At 44.0% G+C, this 27,614-nt stretch overlaps 1 protein-coding gene across 4 annotated transcripts in view; it reads right to left on the reverse strand.

Moving 5' to 3' along the window:
* The window catches only part of ppargc1a (peroxisome proliferator-activated receptor gamma, coactivator 1 alpha), a 235,210-nt gene extending 209,084 nt beyond the window's left edge, over positions 1–26,126 (reverse strand). For 2 of the 4 annotated variants that reach the window (XM_064343468.1, XM_064343467.1), the window contains exon 1: positions 25,635–26,123. In XM_064343468.1, coding sequence (XP_064199538.1) covers positions 25,635–25,715 — 81 coding nt within the window. In that variant the 5' untranslated portion in view covers positions 25,716–26,123. Of the gene's footprint in view, positions 1–25,634 lie in introns of all 4 variants that reach the window. The other 2 variants (XM_064343471.1, XM_064343473.1) reach the window with 2 other exon arrangements.
* Between the last annotated feature and the right edge of the window lie 1,488 nt (positions 26,127–27,614).

Here is a 27,614-nt window from a genome sequence, read left to right on the forward strand (position 1 = left end):
TGGACAGGCCAGATTTGTAACAAACAGAGAAATCCAAAGAGAACTAGCTTGGAGACCGACTCCATAAGCGAAATCCATAAGTCCATAAGAGTGAGAGCTAAACACCGATCTTTGGGAGAGTTGTTCATCCCTCGTTCTGCAGTTCAGGGCTCGGGGGCTAAGATAATATCAACTTATATTATCAACACAAAACCACTTTCCCATCGCCCCTGGATTCAAGAGAACGGCAAAATGGTTCCCAGAAGAGAATGTAAGTGAGTGCGCGTATTATCTCTGATCTCAGCGATGCTGTAGTTACTGGAGGACACGCTTACGGTTTCGACTGTCCATCCAATAGACGCTGTTTATTGAGCTGTGACACACAGTCGGAGCCCGCGGCTTTGCTGTTGTTTTACATTCGCTGTTAAAGGCCGTCAATCCATCACGAGCAACATTCCGCACCATCCGTCAACGAGGACACACCCTAATTTACATTCCAGATTTAATTGCAGCTTTCAGTATAATAAACAGATCCATACTAAATTAATTATGCCCAAGCAAGCGAATGTGAGGGGAAACTGTGCGAGGCGTTGCGGAATCAAAGACTGTTTTTCATTATCAGTGTTCTTCAGTGCCCTCTTGGTGGGTGGACTAAAAAGATTTACTAAATAAAAATCAAGTAATTTTTTTTTCCTGTTTACAGTCCTCTGTAAATGGCAAATCATCCACAGTTCCTTGCCCATATGTGGTAGCTTCCCACAGAACCATAGACAGAAACAGCTCTCAAGGAAAGGCTGAGGAGAGCTTCAACTCATGTTTCACCTGTCTATATTCTTCTCTCTCATGCACCTCCTTTCTAAATGGCACCATGATTTACATCATTCCTGTAAAGAAATATCTGATTAAATAAACATTTCCACATACATGTTTGCGCACATCTAAATACAGATAATCTCAGTGTACACTGTCACTCCAAACAGCATATACAGTGGTGAATCACAGGAAGATAAAGCTATCTTGGGGAAAATGCGATTTCCTTATAATAATCTGCAGCTACTTGGGCCCGGAGGGAATTCACTTAGGAGCTGGGAGTTGCCACAGACGATGAATTAAAAATGGCTGCCCTATAATCAGCACTATTCTTAAAGCGCATCAATTTCCCTGCCTCGGCACCGGGGCGTGACGTCCGGGGAGCGAGGCAGGGGTTCCGTTACCTCACAGACATCTGACGCATCAGCGTACTACTGACACAAATACTCCGACGGGGCAGGGGGCAGACGCGTCTGAGCCTCCACGCGGGGATAAATCTCCTCGCCGTTCATGAAAAGGGAGGGAGGTAATTTACTGATCCAGTCTTCCAGCCCCGCGGGGGGCGAGGCTGTTTATTCGCACGTTGGGCATGGCTGGCGCCGTGCCCGCACCACGAGACCCTGGCGCAGGCGGTTCCATCGCACGCCACCCTGGCTGGCACCGGCTTCACCTCTGCCTACGTACAGAGCGAGCGATGACGCGTGCGGGGGGATGGTATTTTTGGACGACGAGGCAGTGGTGCAACGGTCCCCTGCTGAATGGTGTGGGATAATTATAGCCCAAAGGGCAACATTCCTTCCGACTCTGACATTCCAGAGGATGGGACAGTACTGACGCAGGGCTTCTCAGGCAAATGTCACTGACCTGCAAACTGAATGAACAGAGCAAGGCTGCCCATAAAAAATGGACGACACGGCACCCTCACCAAGTTTGACTCCAGGAAGGCAGGGGTGAGATTAAATGAGTTTTGGCCGTCTTTGAGTTCGGGATCGATAGCATGCAGATTCCTGGCTCAAGCTCAGGTCTATTTTTGCTTGTGTCCTGCTGACGAAAGGGCTAAAAACAGCGCGGCCCTAAGCTATGGCATCCTGCAAAAATCGCGTGTCACAGACACAGCAAAGGTGCAGGGAACGCTTGCAGCCGAGTTATTAACAGTTTGACCTTTCTATACAGCAACATTCTGACTCGATTTAAGGAACAAAAAAAGTGAGAATGTGACAGTTAACTTCATATACAAAACAGTAGCCATACATATTTCTGTGCCTCAAATGTGCTATTATTTCATAATTTCTTCGTTTCATAGTTTCTTTGCTCAAACTGTATGCGTGTGCGTGTGTGTGTGGTATTGTGTGCTTGTGTATGTGTCTGTGTGTGTTAGAGTGTGTGCGTGTGTGGTTTTGTGTGTGTGTGTGTGTACGTGTGTGTGGTTTTGTGTATGTATTACATCTCCAGTAATAACCACTGGGAAAAGTACACTGAAGTACTTAAGCTGAAACCCCAAAAGAAATCCAGAATGGAATTTATCATTTCTTCCTGCGTTATCATATCTCGCTCTCACCGAAAAATCTGATTGCAGCGTTATGATTTTGTGAGGCCCTCCACATCCAAACCCTGATAAAAATGTGGCCCACACCACCCAGAATTACCACATATATTACAAACAAAGCATAATATGAGCACACTAATCTATGGCTTGCAGGAATCTCCTTCCCTGACACACAGACTTCCAGTGTTTCAGGTTTAGCGTTGCATTGCTTTTGCCAATGCTGCACTTTTCCTCCTCCCTGCTGCCCATGTAAAGCAATCCCATCATCCTTCACAGCAGAGCTTGGGTACAAAGTACTGTGAGTGATCTACTGCTCAGTGATGCCAGATGCACCCTCTTAAGTCCTTGTTCTCCTGGCTCTAACAGCATCTTTTTCACGCTGTCAACTGCCGACGTTCTCCTTGACGTACCCCACAAACACACTCACACACACACACACACAGGCAGGGCACACACACAAACACACACACACACACACAAACACACACACACACGCACACACCTGGCTGAGCTCGCCCATGCCTGGAAGCCCACAATCTGTCTCCTTTACAGAAAACAAACTGCCCACTCAAAACACTGCCGCACACTATACGATTTCCCAAAGTTCCCTTGTTTTCAACAGCACAGGCCTTCACCCTCATTTGGTTTTTCAAGTGTTCTACTTCAAAGCCCTCTCTCACTCATACCTCCTGTGTTCCTACTGATGCCGTTGGTCTGCTGGCTTGGTTTGAAAAAATTGCATCCTGCATTTCCACTGAAAAAATAGTTTGACCAATTTCAAGTTTTGTCAGTTTCCACAGAAACGGTCAGACAAAACAAATTCATATGTGCATGTACATTTACATTTGTGAAAAGCACTTTCAGGAGCCATGGATGAAGGAAAAAATACCAACACCTGACTTACAAACAAGACCTTCAGGTACTCTGACTGCTATACTGCTCAGGTCACACATCCATCAATGTTTCAGCATATAGAATCAACAAGCAGTTTAAGTTTGAATAGAACATTAGGACTGGTGGATGTACCTTGTGCTCCAAATTCCATTGATTGCACATCTTACCAATAGGGGCCCAGATTCAGATCTAGGATGAGGCATTAGTTGATTAACACCCCTCCATTCCACCCTTTGCGTATCAGTAAAGTCACACCCCGGCCTCCTCTGGGCAGACACAGATGAAGGGGCTCCCACGGGCACTGCATCCTGGAGGTCCAGGACCAGCATCAGCATGCAGCCACTCCCGTTAACCCAGCATAAATATGCATGGAAGGTTCTGTCACTAAGTTTAAGAAGCACGCTGTACCTAATGCATGATGGCAATTTAAAAGCCATGGGTCCAGAAGGGAGAGCACAGTTTATCAATGACTTAGGGCGGTCTTTGATGATTCTTCTACCCCCGACTCAATTTCAACCACAGAATTTGAATTTGGGTTCTGCTGATGGTGACCCTCGGAAAAGCTCTGCTCCACAGGGATGCTATTTACAGCAGTGGAGAATAAACCGCCAACCTCACTGCAGTTAAGCAGAGGCCCAGGAAGACGGTATCCAACTTATTCACCTGTTTTCCACCCAACTCCCCTCTCCAGTGAAACATGATCATTCTTGCTGTGGATTTTATCATAAACTTATTAAAAAATTTACTCAAAACTTCATTAAATCTGCTCCGATGAACCTTGGAACACAAAATAGGTTCAAAAGATAATTCTATCACGTATGCAAATACAGCGCAGGAAATTTCATCAGCATTCACACTGGAAACAAAAAGCCAAAAAGTGACCAAAATCGTCCAGCTCAAAAGATAGATAGCAGCTGTTCGGATTTAAAAAAACACATGGCACACCTAGCTCAACATATTTCAGGCTGTAATTAGCTACCCCCGAACATATAAAGAGTATACACTGTATAATCAGTGTTCACTGATTAAACAAAATATGTAAAAAAAAAAAACCTGGATGGCATGAGTCATGAATCAGGCCGAGAGTGAATCAGCTCCTCAGAAACAGCTGTACACAATCTCGCTGACATCTCGCTTATTCAGCAATTAGCAGCTAAGAAAAAGCGAAAAAGAAGAACTGACAAAAGTGGAGGTGCGAGCTCGCACGGCCACAGATATAAAAAAATAAAAAAAACCCGCCCATCACCTTGGCGACTGCCGTCTGCGTCGTTTCACCCGCCGCCACAGCCACCGATTCGGCTGACTGTGAAAACGGCGTGCTACAGGAAGGCTTCTCTGTTCACTCTCTAATTGCTTGGAATGCAGACTACTTACAGAAGCAATGAGGGGGGTAATGAGAAACTAATTTTTACTAATTTCAGCTGGCTCTGCTTCCATTCTGTTTGATTGTGAGAGCCTTCTGCATCATTACGGCAACATCTGCAGTAACTCACGGTGCATAAGCCATAAAGAAAAACAGGGGGGAGCGTTCAAACACTCGCGCGCACATGGGTGCAAAATTGGGTTTTGATAGGTTTCCAATGAACCATTGTTTTTCGTTTGATGTTTTTTTTTTTGTTTCTCTTTGTTTTTAATGAAAAACACCAACTTCTGTTGTCGCGGCTCTGACAAAGAATCTCAGATGGAATTACAGAGGACTCGACAGAATTGAGAGATGTTAGTGCAATTCTCTGAACCCATACGAATTGTGTAATGTTTACCATTCATTTAAAACAAAAGAAAAATATGTAGGATTTGAGTCTTCTGTTCTCTATACAGAACTGGGCATTCAAGATGGAGTAGAACAGATTGGTCTACTGATTGCCATGTGGAATCATTAGAGAACAGGAAGCAGTTCTCTAGTGGTACTGTTCTGCCCAATAAAAAAATTGAGTCAATGGATGGACATATTGTGTGGTACTTAGCTAAACTACTATTGATCAATTAGCTGACCTTAGCTACTCTATGCTCTATGCTCGTGCTACCTTAAAAGCATGTGCAAATGCTGACACATGCTCAAAAACACTCGCTCTGCAGAGTTATGTGGTTAGAAATCTGTCATATTTAGAAATATTTCTGTATTGTTTGGTAGCTTCAAAGTAAACTTCTTTCCTAAATTCCCTTGGCATTCCCAACCTTTTCAAACCTTGTTTTTGGACCATGAGGTGCATCACTGCACTGAGAAACAATGCTTCCGCTGGGCATGCCACCAGAGAGACATCTTTCCAACAAAGTTTTGTTGTTTTGTGGTTGTTGTTGTTTTTCAGTCGCTATCTTACAGCTAGGGCTACCAGAGGCTTGCATCACGAAGCAGGATTACTGAGTTAGCTGAATGACTGCACTGAGTGAAACGCAGAACTCTCCCAAATCCGATACATGGGCTGAAGTAAAAAGAGCTGTTCCAGGTTTTACTCAGTGCAGTTGAGGGTACAGCTGCACTGAATAAGGTTGTCTCCTCTTGTTTTCTAGCATGGTACTTCAGTCCCCCGCCAGCCAGAGGTTGCGATAGCCTCTTTGGCAAGCCCCTTCTCCAACATCCATCCATCCATCCATTATCTATACCCACTTATTCTTGGGCAGGTTCGTGGGGGGAGGGGGGGGGGGTGCTGGAGCCTATCCCAGCGTGCATTATCCCATTTGCACCATCTCAGTAATCTAAGTTCATAAAGTAATTGGCACTAATTAAGCACAGATGATGACAGACAGCAATGTTTACAAGCAACACTCACGTGTAAAATTAAGTTTGATTACTTACTACTGTGAACATGCTACAGTATTTTAAAATCTTGTACGGATAATTTTAGGTGTTGTTAGAAGCAGTGGGAAATGCCCACATTAAAAATGAGCAGTTGTATAACTTTTAACTTGCACAAAAACATTTTTTTTAATTCACGATTCTACTAATTAACTAATCATGGTCAACATTCAAAACCTTAAGTATCACGTGTCTTAGCGCTGAGCTAAAGCAAAAAATTGCTATATATGGATACACTTTTGAGTTGCTCAAATATGGGGAGAGTCAGGAAGGAAAGTGAACAGGAATAGAAGTTTAAATGCTATGAAAAGCATGTCTTTGAGCCAGTGATACTCCATCCCGGTCATGGAGACACACAAAGTTGGCTGGTTTTTGTTTTTTCCTTAAGATCAGCAACAGATTCAGACCCGAGAAACCAGGTGACCAGAGTTAACTGTGTAATCAACTGCTTTAACCGATCGGTTGCTCTGCTACTGAAGTGCTGAGTAACAAAGAAAGCCAGCAGACCCTGCGGCTCTGCAGGACCAGGAGTGAGGACCGCTGGCTCAAATACATGCTTTTCATACCATTTGAACTTCCATTCTTGTTCACTTTCCTTCCTGACTCTCCCCATATTAGATCAACGAATTGTTTTTATACATCTCTCTGTTAGAAACTCGATTGTACAATTAGTCACTTGACTGTGTCTTTGGGGTGCCTACGGGGACCCCTGGAGGATAACCATTGAAATACAAGTTTAAATCACTGCAGGTCACATGGCGGAAACAAACTGGTGGCCGTACTCACAGGTAAACTGCCCTATCACAGCCCTAAAGATAACTGAAAGGGGTTAGAAAGTTTGATATAAAAATATACAGACCTACATTCACTGGACACAAGTTATTCAACATAGATTTGCGTTCAAAGAAAAAACACGGTTCGAAATGCTGTCAAATTTTATTGCAGAATCTTTTGTGTGTATTTTAGTTAAGCATTCTTATGACATGTCGCCAAGAATATTTATTCTTACATATCTTAGAACACCTTTACATGTTCTGTAATTACAATATAGAACATTAATTACAACATAGTACATTTGAACTACTAACATTTAAAACACACTTCTGTAAAAATGGAAAATATGAAACGTCCCATTTTTGTTCTAAAGAATTTGTCTCCTTAAAACAGGTCATGGGATCTACTGCAGCACTGTACGCCGAACGTAAGCCAAGAGTAAGTTTTACATCCATGGAGATCATGACTGCCACTTTATGTTTGCGTTTGAATTACAGATCCTCACCTCCACCTTTACTTTATCCCTCCTGGAAAATACACTCTATCCAACCAGCCTTTTCAAAAATGCAGAACCGTTAAGATCGCAAGACATTGCACCACGAAGGGCGACATCATAAAAGATTCATCTTGCATAAACAAGGGAAATCAGATTTAGGTTGGTCGCCTGTAATTGAATCGGCTTTAACTTAATCCAGTGGCAACATTCTTGATTGGCCAGATTTACTATCGGTCTATCAAACTGTCCCACGCAAATTGCATGGGGCCGGCTGTTTACCCTGGCTCTACCTGTACACCTAGGCGGAAACATGGTTCAGGGTTCTTAGGGGGTATTCTGTTACGTGGGGGTTTCTCCATTTTTCCATTACAGTGCATTGAGACACCGGCTCTTGCACATGAGGAGGAGCAGTGACTCGGAGGGCGAGTCTCAGTGCCTGTTTGTTAGCGGGGGAAGGGGGGTGGGGGGGGGGGGTCACACAGTGACCTCACGGAGAGCTACTCGCTGGTGGCCCACCGTGGCCTCTTCAGAGAGCGAGCGGTCGCTCCGGCGCGCAGCCCCCTCGGCCCCAGGGTGGAGCCCTGCGCGAGCAGCATGGCCGGGGTCCATTGTTTGCCTCTCGTCGCGCCGCGCACGCTCTTATACATTCTGCCAGCGCCCCGTCTGAAATTACAGCTTCATAAAAACGGCTGACACCTCTGCATCAGAACGCACCGGCTGACTCAGTCTAGCAATCTGCATGACAAATTAGATCGCGCACGCAATCAAAAAAATTTGCACATGAAATTTTCAGAGAGCGGAAAACCCCATCTGAGGAACCTCGCTATGTGGCAAATGCGTTTTTTTTTTCCCTTTCTTATTAGTCCTTGGCAGAGTCCCAGTGCTTATATAAGTCTCATATTTGACTCCTTCCTCTGAACATCGCTGAACAGGTGCCCGTGAAATTAAAGTTGGTTTTCAGACGCACGGGGGGAAAAAAAAAAAATGCAATGGCACTTCACTGTCACTGAGGATTACCTCCAGAGAACACGACAGGCCGCTCTACCACCCACGGTGTGTGAAAATGCTGCAGCACACACAGCCGCGGCTGGGGACAGGGAGCCAAAACTAGTGAAAGTGCAAACACTCCAGCCAGAATACAGAAAGGCTGGATGGACATCTCTCTCTCTCTCTCTCTCTCTCACCCTCTCTCTCACTCACTCACTCTCTCTCTCTCTCTCTTTCTCTCTCTCTCATCACTTCATGCACTTTGATTTGATAATTGCTGCTCCAATAATCGGTTAGTCAAAGATGGCGGATGACAACCTGTCCACGGGCACCAGCACGGTTCAGTTCTGCGAGCATTTAAAAGTTTTTACCCTTATCGTGAGGCACAGCCACGTTCTATTATTTTATTTCAGCCTTCATTACAGATTCCATTAAGATCTGCTCAAATTGGGCTTTTTCAATGAGTTCTCGCGTCTCTTGTTTGTTTTAGTCCTCTTGTCGGTGAGTCAAGTGTTTTATTAAGCCTTTTCTGAGATAACGGAGGAATTACAGAAGCACAGAAAATAAAAAGCCTGTTACTTTTATCTTATTAGTTGCCTTCGTATCAACGTACTGTAGCGTCTAGTGTGTAACATCTGCACACTTAGAGATGTAAGATGTTTGGCTCGGTTCCAGCAACGGTCTCACAAGTTCATTATTTTCTCATGATCCCGGCAAACGTTTCCCCGCGACCACGCGAGTAACTCACCGGCCCGTTCCTGCTCCAGATCCACGCTCACGCGTTCCAGCGGCAGTTTGTTTTCACAGCAGCCCCACTTCCTGGACGGCTGTATTAAATTCTGACACGACTCGGAGGGGGGGGGAGGGGGGGGAAGCACCGCGGCACTCCGCTCGCCAGCTTGAGAGATTTTCTGCGCTCGGCTGCGGAAATCGCGTAATGCAAATGAAAGATTGTTATAATTTTACTACATTATTGCAAAGTTCCTTCTCCGTGGCAGTCTCCCGGCCTGGGCTGACTGATTTGTAGGAGCCCGTGCAGTAATGCTTCCTGCGCACTCACTCATAATGAACACCACGCTTTAAACTGTTGTGCGTCGGAAGCCGTTCAATTAATATTACGCCGCCATTAAATAACTATTTAACTGACAATCTGGCGGATGGATGAGCGTATACGCTCCGGGCATGGGTGTATTTTTCAACATATCTCACAAATTTACACCGGCAAACGAAGCACTTTGGGGAAACGGTCTGTAAATTAAATGTTAAACAGCCTCGCCGCTGTTGTACCACAAGGAAAAAAAGGAGAGAGAAAAAAAAAAAAAAAACCAGCGAGGTGGATATTTTTTTCGCAGCCGCGACAAAGGATGCCTCATTTGAATATTTTCTGCCGACTACTACAGCTCAGGAAAAAGATCATTGGTAATTAGGCCCCGGTCCTTCAGCCTGGTGCTGAGATGAATCGACTGCAAGGTGTAAAGGTGTAAATAAGCCAGGGGGAGTAGGGAGCTAACCTTCTTCCCCTCTGTGTTCCGCGCGGCTACAGAGAGGGAGGAGAGGAGAGGAGACGGAGCGAAGGGTCTCTGGACTCCGCAGACAAACAGCCGCTCTCTCGCGGGACGATCGCGGGGGCGCCCGGGGGAGCGAGCGCTCCGCGCTGACAGATAAAGGAAACCCTTTTCCCCAGTCGATATTCATTCTCCAGGCAGGTCTGGGCGTTTTGAGCAGGTGAATACGCATGGAGAGGGGAGCTGTCACAGCCGCTGCTTCAGGCGCACTCTCCTTTCCATTGGCCAACTGGGCGCAACCAGTGACTCGGGTAACTTCAGGAACTCCCAAGACGAAAGTGCATTTTTAATCTGTGAGAGATATTGACGTGAGTCATCGTCAATTTATGGTCGTCTTCATATTCAGATTTTTCGAATTCTAGGTGCATCCCCAGTGAGTGATGGATGGTTTTTGGAGCTGTCACCGGTTGATGTGTAAATAAGATCATGCAAAAGGCTTGAGGTGTGCTATTTTGGTATTGCCTGGCCCAACTTTACCTTCTGAACAGCACCTTTTAAGAACTTTGCATGGTGAATGGACAAAACATAGAAGCATTACTGCTATACTGGCTATACTTTTAAAAAGTGATCAGTTTCGTCAGTCTCTTTCACACATACACAAAAAAGCTCAGAGCTGGGATCTCATTCATGTTCAGCTGGGAGTTGCTAAATTAATTTAGAGGATATAAGCTTTTGGTGCATTAACCTGGCCTGTTCATTAGACAAGCCAGGCTGATAAAGCAGGGATTGTGAGTGGGGACAGGCACCTCATGCTGGTAGAGGTGACAGAGAGGATCACACAGCTCATGAATATTAATAGCAGGCATGTCCTGCCTCCACATGCCTACGAGAATATTGACCAGTTCTGTGTCTGCAGAGCCACGACCACAGAAGCAAGATGAATCAGAGCGGTTCTGAGACTCCCCTAACTCATCTAGGCAACATCCAGGCAAGGCCGTAACAGAGTCTTTCGCTCTTCCCCTATCCCTGACTTTGTCTGAGCAGAGACAGATTCAGACTTGACCTGCACTGAGGGGGTGGGCTGACGGATTGAAGCAGAAGAGTGGTTTCAATAAATCGAGCCGAGTGTTGAGTTAATGTACTCACCGAGCTATCAATAAAGAGGATAACCATATACTACCTTCCCAGGGAGTGATGTCACTGACAACCTGCTGGGCAGAACCCCTCCCTCCCTTCCCTCCCTCCTCCCCCAACACAACCACAGCTCCCACCACCCCCCTGCCCCCGCCCCTCTGCCCCGGCCTAGCCAATCAATAACATTGCACTGCTTCACTTGAAAAACCTGCAGGTGAGCAGAATCTGAAGTAGGGGGGATGACAGGAGTGACATTAAAGCTCTCTAATGCAAAAGAGGAACAATGCTTTAATGTAGCGGTATACATTAGCAGAAACAAAATCCCTTCTCCGAAGGCCACCGGATATAAATAGTGGACCGAACATAATCAACATGAAAGATTTGAAAATGGCACTCCTCTGAGCGTCTGTTTGCTTCCCTTTTTCTGGCATACTGATGCCAGGGAGGAAAGTCAAGCCTAAATGGGGAGAGCACAGCTGGATCTCCAAAATTTTCATTCCTCCCCACAATTCCCCTGTCTCGCTAAGAGTGTGTTGATGCCCCTCATCCTGTCAAGCAAAAACACCTTTTTTTTTAATTTTTTTTTTAAAAAGCACCTACTACAGTTTCCACTGTGGCTGAACAAAGCAGGCCAGAATTGCCTGAAGCTGCTTTTATCCCCTTGGTTTTGCAGGAAAACACACAGTCCTGTAGAGGCTACGGTTAAACGACATGTCTCTGCCACAGCGTTTGTCACACAGCGTCGGACACAACTGCTTTCACTAACCTGTGACTGGTCTCTCTCTCTCTCTCTGTCCATCTATCTCTATCTTTCTGTCCATTCATCTTTCTCTCTCTCTCTCTGTCGCTCCAACATCTGTTCTTTTCCAGAGGTGTGTTTGCATAGCTTTGTTGAAGTTTGCTCGATGCTGGGTGTCGTGGGCTGTGGTGTTCAGGTGTAGCATTGGGAGAAGCATATGCTGTGGTGTTCAGGTGTAGCATTGGGAGAAGCATGCGCTGTGGTGTTCAGGTGTAGCATTGGGAGAAGCATGCGCTGTGGTGTTCAGGTGTAGCATTGGGAGAAGCCGCTCCAGTGCTTTGCAGCTGTGCGGCTTTGCCCGGTGACCTGTAGTATAGTGCCTGCGGCCAACACCTTCAGAAGAAGCATGTGGTCCTCTAAACTACAGTCATCTGAGACACTGAAGACAGCAGTGGCTTTTCGGAAGAAACTGGATCCCTTCAAACAGAATACATGAGCTCAACCAGCTAAGTGCAGTATGTAAGCAGCTGCTTTTTCAAGTGGTTGGAATTCATTTGTGTCGCGGCGTCAACAGCTATTTTTAAAACATGCAAAGTTAATGCATGTTTTCCTGTTTCCTGTTCCTCATTTATATTCCAGTCATTCCTGTCAGTAAAAACATGGGTAAATGTTCCATCAGCTATCCATTTACCTATAAAAGCAGTCATGATGGAAAGAAAAGCTAAGTTAAATGAAATTCATAAAAGCTAAATAAGCTAAATTCTACTTTAAAGCCCCACTTTAAGAAGGGGGGTTCTAAGTGAACTGATCAGGGCATAATTGTAAGCTTAATACTTATGACACTATGAATCGTTTATTCGCAGCTCGATTGTTCGCCCACCAGAAACAAATTATTACATTTTGCTGGACTAAATGAAAGGATTCCATATTGATAAAATATCAAACAAATCGCTCGTTCATAATAGATCCCTCAAAAGCGGAACATAATTTGGGCATAAATAATTCATAAATACAGGCCTTCCCTTTAATCTCTTGCCCATTGTCCTCTAGCAGTCTCAAACTGCAGCATAACCCATCAGGACAAGACTGCGCAGTAAGCAGAATGTTCCCCTCTTTGGTTTCACACATCTTTCCACAAAATGGGTTTTTACTCAAACTAGGTGCCCTGGGATTATTTAAACAGCTACCTGCGGATCAATACGTACTTATTCACACAGTAGTACACACAACACCTGATGCCCGCTGGTATCACCTACTCTAATACCAGATGCAACCTGCAGACAATAACTTTTAAGTGCCAACAGGGTTCTGGTTGATAAATAGGCTATCTGACATCGTCCCTGTGTTTCTTGCTGGGGTGAGCCAGACATAATTGAATCAAGTAGCCATCAAGCAATTCCAATGAAAAATTGGCCCCCCACTTCTAAATTGGTATTTTGTGAAAGAGGCTTTGGATTTACACTGTATGTTCCGCAGCTATCGCTGTTTCGGAAAGGAGGAGCACAGCTCTGCCTTCTCTTTTGCGGAAACACACGTTGGTATTTCTTTTTTATTTGACAACCAACATTATGCTGGTCTGAGGCCTTCCCTGAAGGCATAGCAACATTACAGTGTCATCAATCCTGAAATAAAATAGCAGCTTTTTGTAGATAATACAGTACATGGTCATCTTATGGTTATGGTTAGTCGATGCTTCTATATTTTACTTCTTTTAATCACATTTTTAGATGGGAGCGAGTGGGCATACTGTATATCGTAGACATCTGTAAAGGATTTTTTCCGTAGCTTACAGGGGTTATTGCTTTATGGTCTGTGAGCCGGGAGACGGTAACCTCTCTTGAAAGCAATCTTGCTAAAACTCGGAACAGACCGCAAGCCCAAAGTCTCCCTTAAAAAGAATACAATAATAATGAAATCTTCCAAAACATGGATTTATGGACTTCCCCCTTCATAGAAAACAATGGACTTTGATCATGTGTGTACAGCGTGTGTGTGTGTGTGTGTGTGTGTGTGTGCGTGCATGTGTGTATGTGTGTGTGCGTGCATGTGCGTGTGTGTGTGTGTGCGTGTGAAGGGAGGTGAAGATTCAGCTACCTCAGAATCCTGAGGTAGCGGTGAACCATCATTTTACTTTGGAAGCCTAACACGAGGGATTGGTCCTTTCCTGCTAAAACCAATCATTTGTAAAATGTCACCTTTAATTTCTCCACTGCATTAGGGTAAACAAATACGTGCTCAAGGCCCCTAAGAGCCTCCCGAGCTCCGGGAGGGAGAGGACTCATTGATAAGGATCTATTAGCCCAGACGGCCTTACAAATTGTGCGGAGAGACAAAGTCGTCTTTGGCGCGTGCCAGTATGACTGATGTCTCCACACCTGTGCGGTTAATCCCCCCCGCCACCGCAGAGACGGATTTCTTTGGCTGGTTCACAGCGCTGGGTCTGGCTCACACCCCCCCACAACCCCCCCACCCCCACCCCGCCCCCACCACCACCACAGGTGCTGTGCGGCTCAAAGTTTTTAATAGGTATCGCAAACACATCACTCTCATTTTCGCAACTTATATGTTGTGCACCGAAATCTGCGAAAGGAATGGGAAGCAAAACATAAACGCGCTTCTCAGACACTTTATATGTAAATGCAGACAGGGCAGTGGATTGCAGAGGGTCTACATTGTGAGGCTGTTGACAAAATGTTAAAGGCCTCCACAGTGAATACCATATAATCTCACTCCCCTCACTGTTCTTCTTTTTTTGGTCTATTTTGTAATATATATATATATATATATATAATTAACATACAGGATGTCAGCATTTTGCTATACAGAAGAGCAATGATGTGTCAGGCATGATATTTAAACCCCAGCACTAACAGCAGCTGAAGATTAAATAAGTTCTCTGGAGGGCTTCCTTGGGAGAGATGCATTGGTCACCCCTGGGGAGGCCGCAGCACTGTTTGTTTCTGTTCTACGATCATCTGAGCCACCACAGGGCTTCCTCAGAAGCAGGCCTCCTAATCAAATGCGATCTGCATGTGCCGTCCGCATTCCCCCAGGAGCAGCACCCCTCCCCAAAGGAAGAGGGATCCTTTCCACGCTTGCGAGGAGGAAGTTGCCGGGCTACGAGAGAAAAACAGAAGCGCCAGAGGAAGTTAATGACGAAGCACGCGCGTCTCCTTCGCCGCAATTAAAGCGGCTCCCGGTATATAACTATTGCTTCAGCCTACCTCGCTGCGAAATTGGGTCACCCAGGATTCATTCTGTGCATGTGTGGGGGTGTGTGTGTGACTACATATCCCATCTGTTCAGGATTCACCTAAGCACAACCCCTTCCTCAGCCTTGAGAGTAATGTGACTTGACAGAAAAGGGATTTTTTTCATACAGCTGAAGTTTACACTAGACACACAAAGGGCGAATATTAGAGTTACTTTGTTGTACGCATGTTCGTGTCGTGATTTTCGTAGCATAACCGGAATGGATAAATAATTAAGCAGGCCAGGCCCTGGAACAGCCTCAGAGTAGGAAGAGAGGAACAAAATTGCTAGCGTGCTTTCAGCATTGAAGAATACCACGACATGCACATAATTAAGCACGCTTTCCAGGAATTTCTATGACTAAAATATGGAAGAGGTCCCAGTTTTTTTGTATTTTTTTTTTCTCGTAATTAAAGCAAAACATTGCTATCGCTAGCATAAAGGCACAGCATGCACTGTACTCTAAAGCTGCTTAATGAGACAGATAAATGCTACACTCATTTTAGCCATTTATACCTTTTATTCCAGTGACAGAAATGACAGAATAAAGGGCGCAGACCTTACGAATGACAGATGAAGGACACCTGCAGCAAGGCCCTTCATTAAATGCAAGTGCCCAACTGCGGCCATTGCAGTCAATTAGTCAAGGCCGCCTAATCAGACTTTTGGATCTCTTTCCTCTCCAAGATGGTAAATTAATAAGAAATGTTTGGAAAGGAACACAGGAGTGTGAGTGGGATGTTCAAATCTGTTCAAAGGTGGGTGCTTCCTCCCAACCGTAACCGCATCCCACACACACATGTTCACACACACACGGAAAGGCCAAGGACTCTGAATATGACCAAACCAGTCACCGCCAGTCAACTTTCCATATCACACAAACATTAACAAGCAAGCTCATTTCATGTACATCACTACTCAACTTCATTAAAAATACAATAAATTAATAAATGCACACATAATAATATGTCACTAATCAATTTAGTTATAATTCATGACATACTACATACTGTAGATATTCAGGACTTTTTATTATATTCCGATTCTCAAAGTTTCAATAAAACCTGCGAGGCAAAGACAAAAGAAGAAAAAAAAAATCAAAGTCAAGTTTGTCCGAGGGATGATTTGTTGCTGTAAACCAGTGAATCTTTTTCTCACAATTAAGAGTGTGGGTATTGATTTCCAATGAGCCTGTGGAGTGGCTCCGCTGCCTCCGTCGCAGCGAGCCCTGGGGAGGGGTGACCACGCTTTCCCTCTCGCGCGAGCTTTCTGCTTCCAGCGCGGAGCGAAGCCTCGGGCGCCGGCCGTCAACCCAGCAGGACACGGCGACCCTTATACCGGGCCTCCAAATCAACAACCCGCACGCTCCAATAACGCCACCCCCACCCACCCCCCCATTGACCACAGCCCGACGCTCTGTGAATCCTTACGCAGGAAAAGGGGAGGGTAACCTGGAACCGAAGATCAGCTGAAACAACGCTGCTAAAAAAAACAGTGAGGAAGATCACACGGAGGTGTCGAAAAGCGACACAATGAGGCCTCCTTAAAGGCACGACGTCCGCTCTGGTCTCCCCGCGTCCCTTTTAAAGGACACCGGTGTTTTTATGGTTCAGCTCAAAAGCCCTAGATGTGTACTTTCAGGCTTCCAGAAAGGTTGGAATTTATATTTGAAGCTATGCTATCAATGGAAAGCGAAAAAAAAAAAGATAAAATAGAAAAAGAAGCATCTCTGCTTTAATGTCAATGACAATCAAATTCTGTGTGACTGGACGCTGGGTAAAGGTGAGACACCACAGCAAGCCGCCACGCCGACTGTCAGCAATATGGATGACTGAATGGAAGCCATCTGATAATTCAGCCATTTCACACTGAACCAAAAGGCCAGTGTCACGCTGCTTTGGTTAAAAAAAAAAGCACATTGAGAGGAAAAAAAAGGCTCAAGAGAAAACCAACCGTAGCTCTCCATGACCAAACGTGGCATTCGGACAGATTTATTGTCAGAATTATCACGGATTTGTTTAAACTGATTAATTGAGTTGTTCACTGTTGAAACTAAAGGAACGGAATTACAAAGGGACTTTGAAGTATCTGACAAGCTGGAATACATTAAAAATATAGCCTTATTTATATTCATTACACTGGCCCATGGCAACAAAAGAAATAATCTGCACCAGTGACATTGTTTAAAGGATGCAAACATACTGTTTTCCCCAGTTTTCCAAATTATAAACACTGTAAACACATTGTGATGCATTGCATTTATTGTAACCAATTTATTGTTTCAGAATATATTTCCACAACAACAAAACTTCCAGTGGTGTTATAATTAATGATTAAATTAAACCTTTGTTTTGCAGAGTGAATTCTAAAGTGCATGTAATCTTCTCTAGTCGCAGAAATAAAACGCTAGCAACACTACAACATCAGTAATTTTAAGAATGCTGGGCCTCTACTGAAACTACTTCAAGAGGGTGCTGTAACTCAACCTGACCACCAAAGTATAGGCTAACAGTAGAAAAAACAAAAAACACCACGGCAGCTTTCAAAAATGCAGTCACAACGACTGACTGTCATTGAGCCCTCCTCTCCGCAGGTCACCTCACGCTGCTGAAAATGGCAGCGCGTGCGGTACCCAAACATAACCACCGCAAAGACCCGGCTAATCGAACCCGCCACTGCACGCATGCCTCAGGTATCTTGATCTCAAAGAGCTTCCTCCTGCCAAAAGATTCTAGCGACGGCTGACATTACAGGCAGGGTCCACTTTCAGCCCAACTATGTTCCATTAGTCATGTCAGGTGACACGACTGGCGAAGAAGGTCATGGAAAGTTCTGCTGTTCTGCGGAGATAACGCGAGCATGCGCCCTGCCAGAGAGAGGAACGGGCTCAAATCCCAAAGTCAGCCGAAGCATCTTCAGATGAGTTAAAGGGCAATGCCAGCCCTGGAGAATCACTGTATCTGTATTATCAAGGCTTCCTTTCGCAGCGGGTTTTTCTGCAAAAAATAAATGTGGGTGGTAAAATCTCACACACGGTCTCAAATATGCACTCCCGGTATCAACAGTTGTAAGCCACTGATAAGGTCTGTGAAAATGACAAACAGCCGCGTGCGTGCTTGTTGCTTCCAATGTTGCATTCATAAAGCATTCACACCTTTTCAGCTCCACTGAAAACTCAGATGTGATTATTGCTTGATTTGATCACAGCTATGCACATTGCATACCAGACCCCTCTTCTTTATAGTTACTTTTTTCATGATTTTTGATGATAACTCACAGATGGTTACATATATCCCCTATAATACCTCCACTTCTTGTTTCTGGTAACTAACATGATTTGTAGTGCACACAAAAACCCATGCACACACTCACACATGTGCACAGACACAGGCATACACACACACACACACGTGCGCCTCTGCAAACACATACACCAACTGACCACTACAGCACACACCAAACTGATGTGATTGCTTTAGCTACAACAGAAAAATATCATGACAAACTATATTTAGGCAGCACTTGATGCACTATATTAATTCATGTGAAAAAAGCAGTTTCATTTATGGTGACCGAACTGCATCAATTTGATACAACTGAATAATACAACTGAATATTACCCACCATTGCTATTTCCTATCCTGAAATTTTCTGTAGGACAGTTGTAACAAGATTCCAGCAGCCTTTTTCTCATATCAAAACTAATGAAAAGTTTTAATAGGAACGCAGCTGTATTGCTAATCTCATTAAATGTCATAAGGGCGTCAGGGCAGAGAATAAAAGGTTATGAAGATTATTTAATCTCCAGGACAACCAAATTTGGTACAGTAAGAACACTTCTTCATGACATCAACACAATCATATCTATAAAATATTCACTATGCAATAAATTATTATTGGATATGTTTGATGAACTTCTCAGACAAATCTTTTTAAAGCATGAATACATTTTATATGCAGCATTGTACACTTCTACTTTATTAAATAATCTCTACTTATCAGGAACATCTGATGAAACCAAAATGGAAAATTGCACTGGACCAAAATCTCGAACTGGCTCAGGTGTCAAAAAAAGCATTAACTGTTCTAAAATGTCTTGAAATCCCTTGACCAACTGTCAACAGCACATCAAAATGAGGGCCAAAACACTTGGAAATCCATTTCAGTAGACTGCACAAGCCTGGCCTTTACTTTCTGGGTGCCTTTTACAATGGAAAATGGAACCCTACAAAGGAAGGCTCCAGAATCACCAAACAGCAGCCATGGAAATTACTTTCAAAAACTGCACACAGTAACAAAATATACAACATTACTCTCAAAAAACACCACGTTCATATGCCTCCATGCGCTTACGTTCTGAAACACACAAATGCAAAGAGCCTTTTCTCTGAGAATTCAGTTTGCTTCCCTGCAACGAAACGCGCTTACATTTCCATCACATCGCATAATCAAACAACACACAACGCCTTACATCTAATGACACAAATCTACTGTGTCGGATCTGATTGGGATCCCGAGTTTTACCTCCGGGTTTAACTGCGACAGATTGCTGTCAAGCGTACTGTAGCGCTCGGTTTCTGCTGAGTTTTTGGGTTTGGAGCGGACCCCCCATTACTCATCCGCGAGGCGGTACCTCGGCGAGGAAGTGACGCAGGCTCTCTGGAGAGGCCTCTTCCCCAGGCAAGCCTCCCAGCTCAATTAGCTTAACTCACCCAGGCTTTCTGCTGATGAAGGAATAAACACACCCGAGCAGGAGAGAGGAGGGGCAGCCCTTACCGGAGCCCACGATCCTGGGACTCTTCAGTTTTTTAACTCATTCTAGGGCCATGGATTTCAACCCTAGTTCTAGTGCACATTCAAATGAATGGGCATTCAGTGCAGTCCACTGTAGGACCAGACTGTACTCTGATTACACATGCAGAACTTAGCAGCCCCACTGACAATACAATTTACAACATAGTGGAGGCTGTTAAATATACGCTCATTGTTGCATTCATTTTTGTTGTCGTTGTGCCTGCGTAAACATCAGTTTCATAACATTGTTTGGTTGACAGCTATAAATTCCAGAAAAGTAACAGTCTAGATTGAGTAAAGAATTTTTGTCCAAACTTGTACTCCTAGTCAAGACAAATGAATAGAAACATCTCCTCTAAAAAACACAATCAACCAGCTCAAGCTTCAAGGAACAAACTGCTATCAACTAAATAATGGCATTTTTCCATTTTGCGCAAGCACACAATCACAACAAAAAAAGCCAGCAACATAATCTGTCTCCCCTCTGAAAATGAGAATGATCATTTTTAATTTGCCCCAAGCTTTTCACCCTTCTTGAAACGACTTCCACCGGTCCCGACTGCAGAAGGCAGGTGGTCCACATTTGAAATTCAGTGCATATATCATGGAAACCGGTGATGGACGTGTTATCAGAACGTCCTAAAGAGGCCAAGGTCCTGAGGAGCCGCTTTCGACGGCGCGTTTCCGTAACGTGCCAGCACGGTGGTCCTCCCGGCGGGGGGGGGGGGGGGAGGCACACGCGCTCCAAAGGCAGGGTGGGGAAAGCTCCAGAAAAAGTGCTTGGCCAGCATAACTCAAGGCCAAAATCTATTTAATCACAGAATAAGGACAGTTCAAGAAGTGGCAATGTAATATTCCCTGCATAAACTCCACAGCCTCAACTCCTGACCCCCCGCCAGGAGTGCGGCCGCTTTTTATGATGTGGAATACATCTAAGTGCCAGCCCGCCAATACCAAACTCATTTCATCAGAAACAAATAAACGCCGCACGCTAGCCCGGACTCAGCGCCATAACTCTGCGTCTTTGGTGTAATTTGGTCCTCGGTGCCGCTCAGCACCCACATAAGCGCATCCCGCCGCAAAAAAAACAAAAAACAAAACAAAACAAACAGGGGGAGGTCAATAATTGCGAATGGGGCGGGAGATGCAAAGCTTGTTTGTTGTTATTGTTTTCTCTTGCATTTTCGGGGACGAAAGGGGGGCCTGTCGGCACAGCGTGCCCCGCGCCGGTCGTGTCGCACCTGCACGCGCACGCAAGAGGTTAAGAAAAGCAATTAATCCACGCTCGCCACAATCAAAAGAAGGTCACCTCCTGACACGCGCCCGCGGAAAACGGGATTGAAAACGCTCCTTTTGCGGAACTCGCGAGCCACGATCGCCAAACACCGGCCATCTCGTGAAAAGAAACTCCCTTGTATTCACGCGAAATTGATAGCAGACCACTGGATATTTTCTGCCCTCCATTCAGACGCCATTATTACACAGGCTTGCCCGGGCACGCTAATGCTGTTTTCCCCCCTTTTCATTTCAGCTATTTATTTTCCCGGAGCACAACATTTCACGTCCGTGAGCAAGGAAGACATAAAATTTCATGCATTAGCTAATGACATCAATATCTGATTGCGCTTTATTAAGAATTTCATTGATTGTATTGCAGTTTTCCAGGCCAATCTGTCTTCCAGAATCTGTTGCTATGCCACATTACACTTTCAGTGAGCTGCTAAATGTGTATCATTCCAGTTTTTGGCTCTGTGCAGCACTGTCTGCTGAAGAAGGACAGAAGACAGGAACATCTACGTGCCCACTGATCATCACGGAAGAAAACAGGGAGCTGTTTGGCATAAAAAGGCAATAAAAACAGTGTTTCTTAATGTCAAAACTCTCTGTAAATTCAGCTCCCCAGAGATGTGCCTTGTTAGTGCTTGTTACCGCATCATTCTTTTCCTGCAAAATGAACAAAAAAAAAAAACAACTTTCAACCCCAACAAAAGTAGACGGCAGCAGCCGACACTGTTCTTGTTCAATTCCAGACTGTCTCTTCATTTTATCTTCACAGGCCAATTAAATATGATACTTCCTCACAGTGTGAGCCTGCCGTGGTCTCGTACTTGTACCCCACAATGGGGATTAGCAGCAAGAAAGGCTCAGTGCCACTTGTTATATACTCGCTTTCATATTTTGCACAACAAATAACGCAGCAGCAGGCAGAAGCTTAACCGGTCAGCAATGAGTAAGTGGCAGCACTTTTATGAAGTCTGATTAGATAATTATTCATCCATATAATCGCAATATGTTGCAAGGTAAAGAAGAGACGGTTGCTTTAATGCTCCCATCACAGCTGGGCCCATGGGATTCTCAGTCAAAGCAAAGGAAATGGGTAAGAAGATAACAAGTAAACAGACAGAATTCCCCAGCACCAAAGGTAAAAGCTACAAAATAAAAAAATAGCAGATGAGATTTACAGCTGATCAAACTGCAGGTAATGGCATTGCCACTAGCTGGCATGGCTGGCCTCTCTGAAGGAGGGGATTATAGATTTCACTGTCAGAAAGCAGGAAAAACAGGGACTTTATATGTCACATCAAAAGCAGTTAATATGGGTGGGTGTAAATGGCATCAGAAAGGAACGGGTATGAGATGACTAAGGAGGAAAAGGGCCTCTTTCAAGATTACTAAGGCAGAGTTTATATGCGAAATATTGTACAATGTAGTGAAGTACTGATACTTCTGTTGATCTAGCTGTGCAAATAATTTGTAAGATTATTAGATCCCTGTGTCCCAGGTGACTTACCGTGCGCTGCTTAGATTTCACATACACGGAGGGAGTCTTAGCAAAATAAAGTGACTTTTCCAAGTGAACTGCACTCACCCTCTTACACAGCCCCTAACCACCCCACTAAGAGAACACGAGCGGGTAAAAGCGTAAGCACTAAAACGTGAACCTCACACTGGAATTTTCCTTGTCGTGTAACCATAACACCTGTGGAGCACGAAGACAAAAGCAGCTGGGGCTGAGGAGGCCCAAAAATGACAGCAAAGAAAGAGATGGGTGCCACGCGTCTGACAATTTGAAATATGCATGAGGCGAGCTGCTCAGAAACGTATGGAAAGCAGTCTGTTTTCAGAGCCCTTTCTTAAAAAAAGATTTGGAGTGATAGGCCTCACTCTTAAACGGCAGAGTGGTAAATACTCCCCACCGATGTCAAAGCACGTTGAATCTATCACTTTCTGAAGTGTGAGTGCCAGACAGTGATTCAGTCTGGAATGTCAGGACATGCTGATGTGTCATGAAATTTTCAGCACCTTGGACAGCTACGTGAAGAAACTGAGCGAAAGGAGACGCGTGTTTTTCTCTTTTTTCCTCTCTTCCTCTCTCTCTGTCTCTCTTCCCCTCTCTCTCGCTCTTCCTCTCTCTATCTCTCTCCCTCTCTCTCTCACACACACACACACACATCACTAGAAAAATGCATTTCCCCCAGTAATAATTAAGTGAATGTGGCAAAGACTACCATGCATAGCCCATGGCCTCAGTGCTCTTTTTGGAGAGGAGCTGCAGTCAGCTCTCCCTGCAAGGCCCTGAGACTCCAGTCTTCTGGCCTCCATGACTCAGAAGAGGCTGAATAATGTAGAGGTTTTACACAGTCCTCAAGCACGAGTGGATAATCTGGTCCAACAACAGACTGTGTCAACACTTCCCTTTTATTTATATATTTATTTCTTTCTTTATTTATTTCTTTACATACTGTCAAATCAAAATCCTAACATAGCTGCAGTGTTATTTTTAAGGCTTCTCGTGAAAGATGTTTTTAAAGTCTGGCCACATCAGCCCATCCATGTTGTGTTTCCATGTCCTGTGCGACCTGCATTACAGCAGTGCTCTGTGAGTCAAAGGAAACAATCAACTGTGTTAATGGATGAATTAACTATCCTGTTGTCTCTAATGAGGAGTTCAATTCTTTTGCTCCATGCTTAGTTTCTACTTGCAGATTGATATCGGTGTTCTCTTTTGCTATGGATCCAACATGGCCTTAGTGACATCAATCTTCAGAGTTCATTTGTAATTGCTTGCTATTTTAATAATGTTGTCTTTTGTTAACAACATTCCTCATTTCCTTTGCGATTAAAGCAGCCAAACTACAAGGTGCACACACCATTTAGCTACAAAAATAGCCAAAGGCTTCTTGAACAGTGCATTTCTTTGCCTTCATTGCAAATGGAGGAGAGTGGCACACATGCATCAGCACCTAAGCTATCACCACTGCCTGGCCCATCTCCCCTCTTTGTACTCAGAGTACAATGAAGACTAAGACATGCTCCAAGAAGTCTGTTGATGTTTTTTTTCTTACTCTGTATGTGAGTCTGTAGCCTTTACAGATGGGGACGTGGTTTTCTGTGCTATTTGAGTTAAACTTGGTAAAAGGCGAAAAGTCTGAGTGACCGCCATTCATGAATCATTTACAAGCTCCTATCATTAAAAAGTAGTTCTAGTGGTAATTCTTGAGCACACAGTGTAATAGCTTTTTAAAGAGTATTCTCAAACTTTCTGAACCTGAACAGAACAGTACACTAGAGCTATCTGCAGACTGATATAATCCAATACATTTTGCAAACAGTGAACAAGTGAACAGTGAACAAGAGACAGATGTATTTCACATTAAAAGTAGGCCTATTTAATTGGCATACATTAATGTTCACATTCCATACATGATTCTTCAAGAAAGTACAATGCTTCACAGTTGATATGTTACATACCTTTTGCTGAATACGTGTAATGACAATTTCAAGCAGAAACTATTTCCTTTGGAATGGAGCAAATGGATGTCATACCATGTTAAGGGAAATGTTTTTAAGATTTAAAAGATTGTACCATTGTTCGGTTTTATCAAGTATTCCCAGAATAGGCATTTTATTCTGCCAATTCTGTTAATACATAATTAACAAAAAGGCAATGGTGTGGTTTTTGGATCCCTTGGAACGCCGTGTAACTTTAAACTGGTATCTGTTAGTTAGGGGCAGCGGTTTCCTAGGAACGAGTTCACCATGTCTATGCTTTTCCATTGTATCAGCATAACACATGCGACAGTCGCGCGTGCAAACAGCGCCGAAAGTTACTGTACGCCACGTACCATTTGCGTCCATTATAATAACTCCGGCGATAAATTAAATACTTACAGGTAATATGCACGTGGGAGATTACTATATGCATCGCGTTATAAATACAGAGTCGCCAAATGTTGCTGACCTCGAAGACAGCATATGTACAACTGACACTGATGGTGACGCAGACACAGAAATGCACACTGCGTTTCTGTTCTCACGTTCTGCATCCTTAAAAATCGAGCGTAAGATTTGTATTGCAAAATGTATGTTATTGTTTATCGGACTTAAGGTGTGTGCCCTATAGCCTAACATCGAAATTAACCGTAAACTATTCAAACTGCATGCAGTGCATGGAAGAGGTCCATTAAGTTATATCAAGTTCATTTGGTGATTAGTGCACACTAAGGCATTGCATTGACACTCCGTATCCCTCACACCAACCTCAGCCATTCCAACAGGGTTAATTATATTATATTTCCGAGATAATTGGCACATTTCCCGGTGAAATACTCGCTCAAACCATTACTCCATTAAAAATGCAAATTAAAATCTCTCAAAAACAATGTCGAGCCTTGAGGGTCGCTAGTCAGCGCCGCGTCGCACGTTGTATCATGGGATCTGGGTGTACGGCATGTTGTTTCATTTGCTTTCCCTAGTTGCACTCCTTGCGTTCAAATATGCATTTTATTGTAGGCTACTGGCATTTATCCGAAACGAAAGGCTTATTTTTTTAATTTTATGCCAAACTATAAAACTGTACAGCTGAACAGAAGTAGTCTTGTACTTAGTTGGAATGAGTCCTCAGAATTCCGATGAAGTGTTGGTCCTACCTGGTCGTGTGCATTTTCCCAGGTGAAGTTGTGAAGACAGGAGGAAAACAGCTCATCTTCAGACAGCGCATAACCTTCCATCGTGTGCGATGTCGGGAAAAACGAGGAGAATGTTCAAGTTTGGAAATCTTTTTTCTTCCCTCGACGAGTCTCTGCCCTGCTTGTTCTACAGCGCCGAGTGTTTAACCAGAAGGAACTGTGTGTTGCTGCTTTGCTCTGTCACGTGGACGCCTCCTTTCGAAAACCGAGAACCCTTCATTGGAGCAAGATTGTATCGTGCTTCTTTATTTATTTCCCGTGAGACTATGTAACCCTTTTAATCTCGGTTTTATTAACTAACAATCAAATTCAAAGGCAATTCAGTAGTAATAGTAGCGTTCACCGTTCAGCGACGAGCTTCAACAGGTCGTTTCTTGTGTTAGGCACAGTAGTAATTGTTTCAACTTCCATCATGAATAATTAATTTTTCTCTTGCTAATAGTGAAGGTTTTAGATGAGCATTAATATATGACTGACAATAAACTGCATTATTTACTCCTGCAGAAAACCTTAATAAGCTGTATTTGTGAATATTCATTCTAGTTTAGAAACAATGTTGCTGTTGCTTTAAAATAAGCACAAGTTGGTTGGCAATGCTTAATTATCTATTATAATTACCACATATGAGGAGCACAGACTTTTGCTAAATTTCACCATACGGTAGATAATTAAATTTGTAAGAGAGACAATGGAAACTATGTTGATAGTACTGAAAAGACATGTTGTGTGATTACCAGGAGATTGGGGAATGCATTCTTAAGTGTGGTGAACAGTCACTGATTGTTTCTGATCGAGTACCATAAAATCTACGCAGGGAAGCCATGTAGTAGTATCAATCAGCATAAGAGTATGTGTGCATGTGTCTGATGTGAGCTTGAGGTCACTGTATGGAAACATCAGCAATAAAGAAGCTTCTGAACGATATGATCTAAGGGATATCAGACATGTTGTTTACTTCAACATGCCAAAATGTTCTCTCATGAGGGGAAGGGGGATGGGGGGGGCAGAGCAGCGCTAATGGAGGTGCACTGTTCCGACCGCCGAGCGATCAACCATTGCAGATGGTCAGTCACCCTTCTGTTCGGCAGGGACAGGCTGCATTTTGCAGCAGAAAGCGTTTGACCTCCTGGTACCGCATGCCTGACCACAGGCAATGACTCATTTTCAATTTAATGAGAAAACCGTTCCGCAGAGACTCAATTACAATTTGTATGGGTTGACCCATGAAAATCATTTCATTTTTCTATATCTATATATGTACGCCGTTTCTCCTGCAGACATTGTGCATCCTGGCAGCCACGCCGCTGGAGTCCACCAAAGGCAATTCATCGTCTTCATGGGGGAACACCCCCTCTCTTAGAGCGCAAACCTGCAGGCAGTGATGACCTTATGTCACAAAGAAACCCTACCCATAGTTCTCTGGGGCCACGGTGTTTGCGCCCGTATTCGCTCGCCTATTTTTGTTCCGAGCAGGTTGCGCCTGTCTTGTTCCATTGTTGGCGTGCGGATTTGGTGATTTTTAATGTCTAGCGTGAGGCTTTGTAAGAGGGGAGGACTGGCTTTTCTGACACAGAGGGAATCCTTTTGTTTTCATGCTTTTTGTTTCTTGTCCCTTGATCAGACGTGGGCACATAAAGTCAGATTTAGCCTTTTGGATTTCGTCAAATTGCCTTAATATAGAACAACTTTCCAGTCTAAATTGGATTTTCAAGACCCACTTCAATGACTTGCATAATAGGAAGAGGAAATCTAAAAAAAAGTACCATGCACTTTTTAGTTCTCGTTTCTCTCCCTCTTCCTCTGTAAGCACTATCGCTTGGATTCCAATGATGCTCACTAGATTATTAACACCCTGGCAATTTTTAGAAACAAGTTTACGACTTCCAAAACACTAGTATTATGTAATGTGTAATTTAAGAGACCAAGATTCATTTAGGCATA

Source organism: Anguilla rostrata, chromosome 7 (genome assembly GCF_018555375.3).
Source record: "Anguilla rostrata isolate EN2019 chromosome 7, ASM1855537v3, whole genome shotgun sequence".
NCBI lineage: Eukaryota > Metazoa > Chordata > Actinopteri > Anguilliformes > Anguillidae > Anguilla > Anguilla rostrata.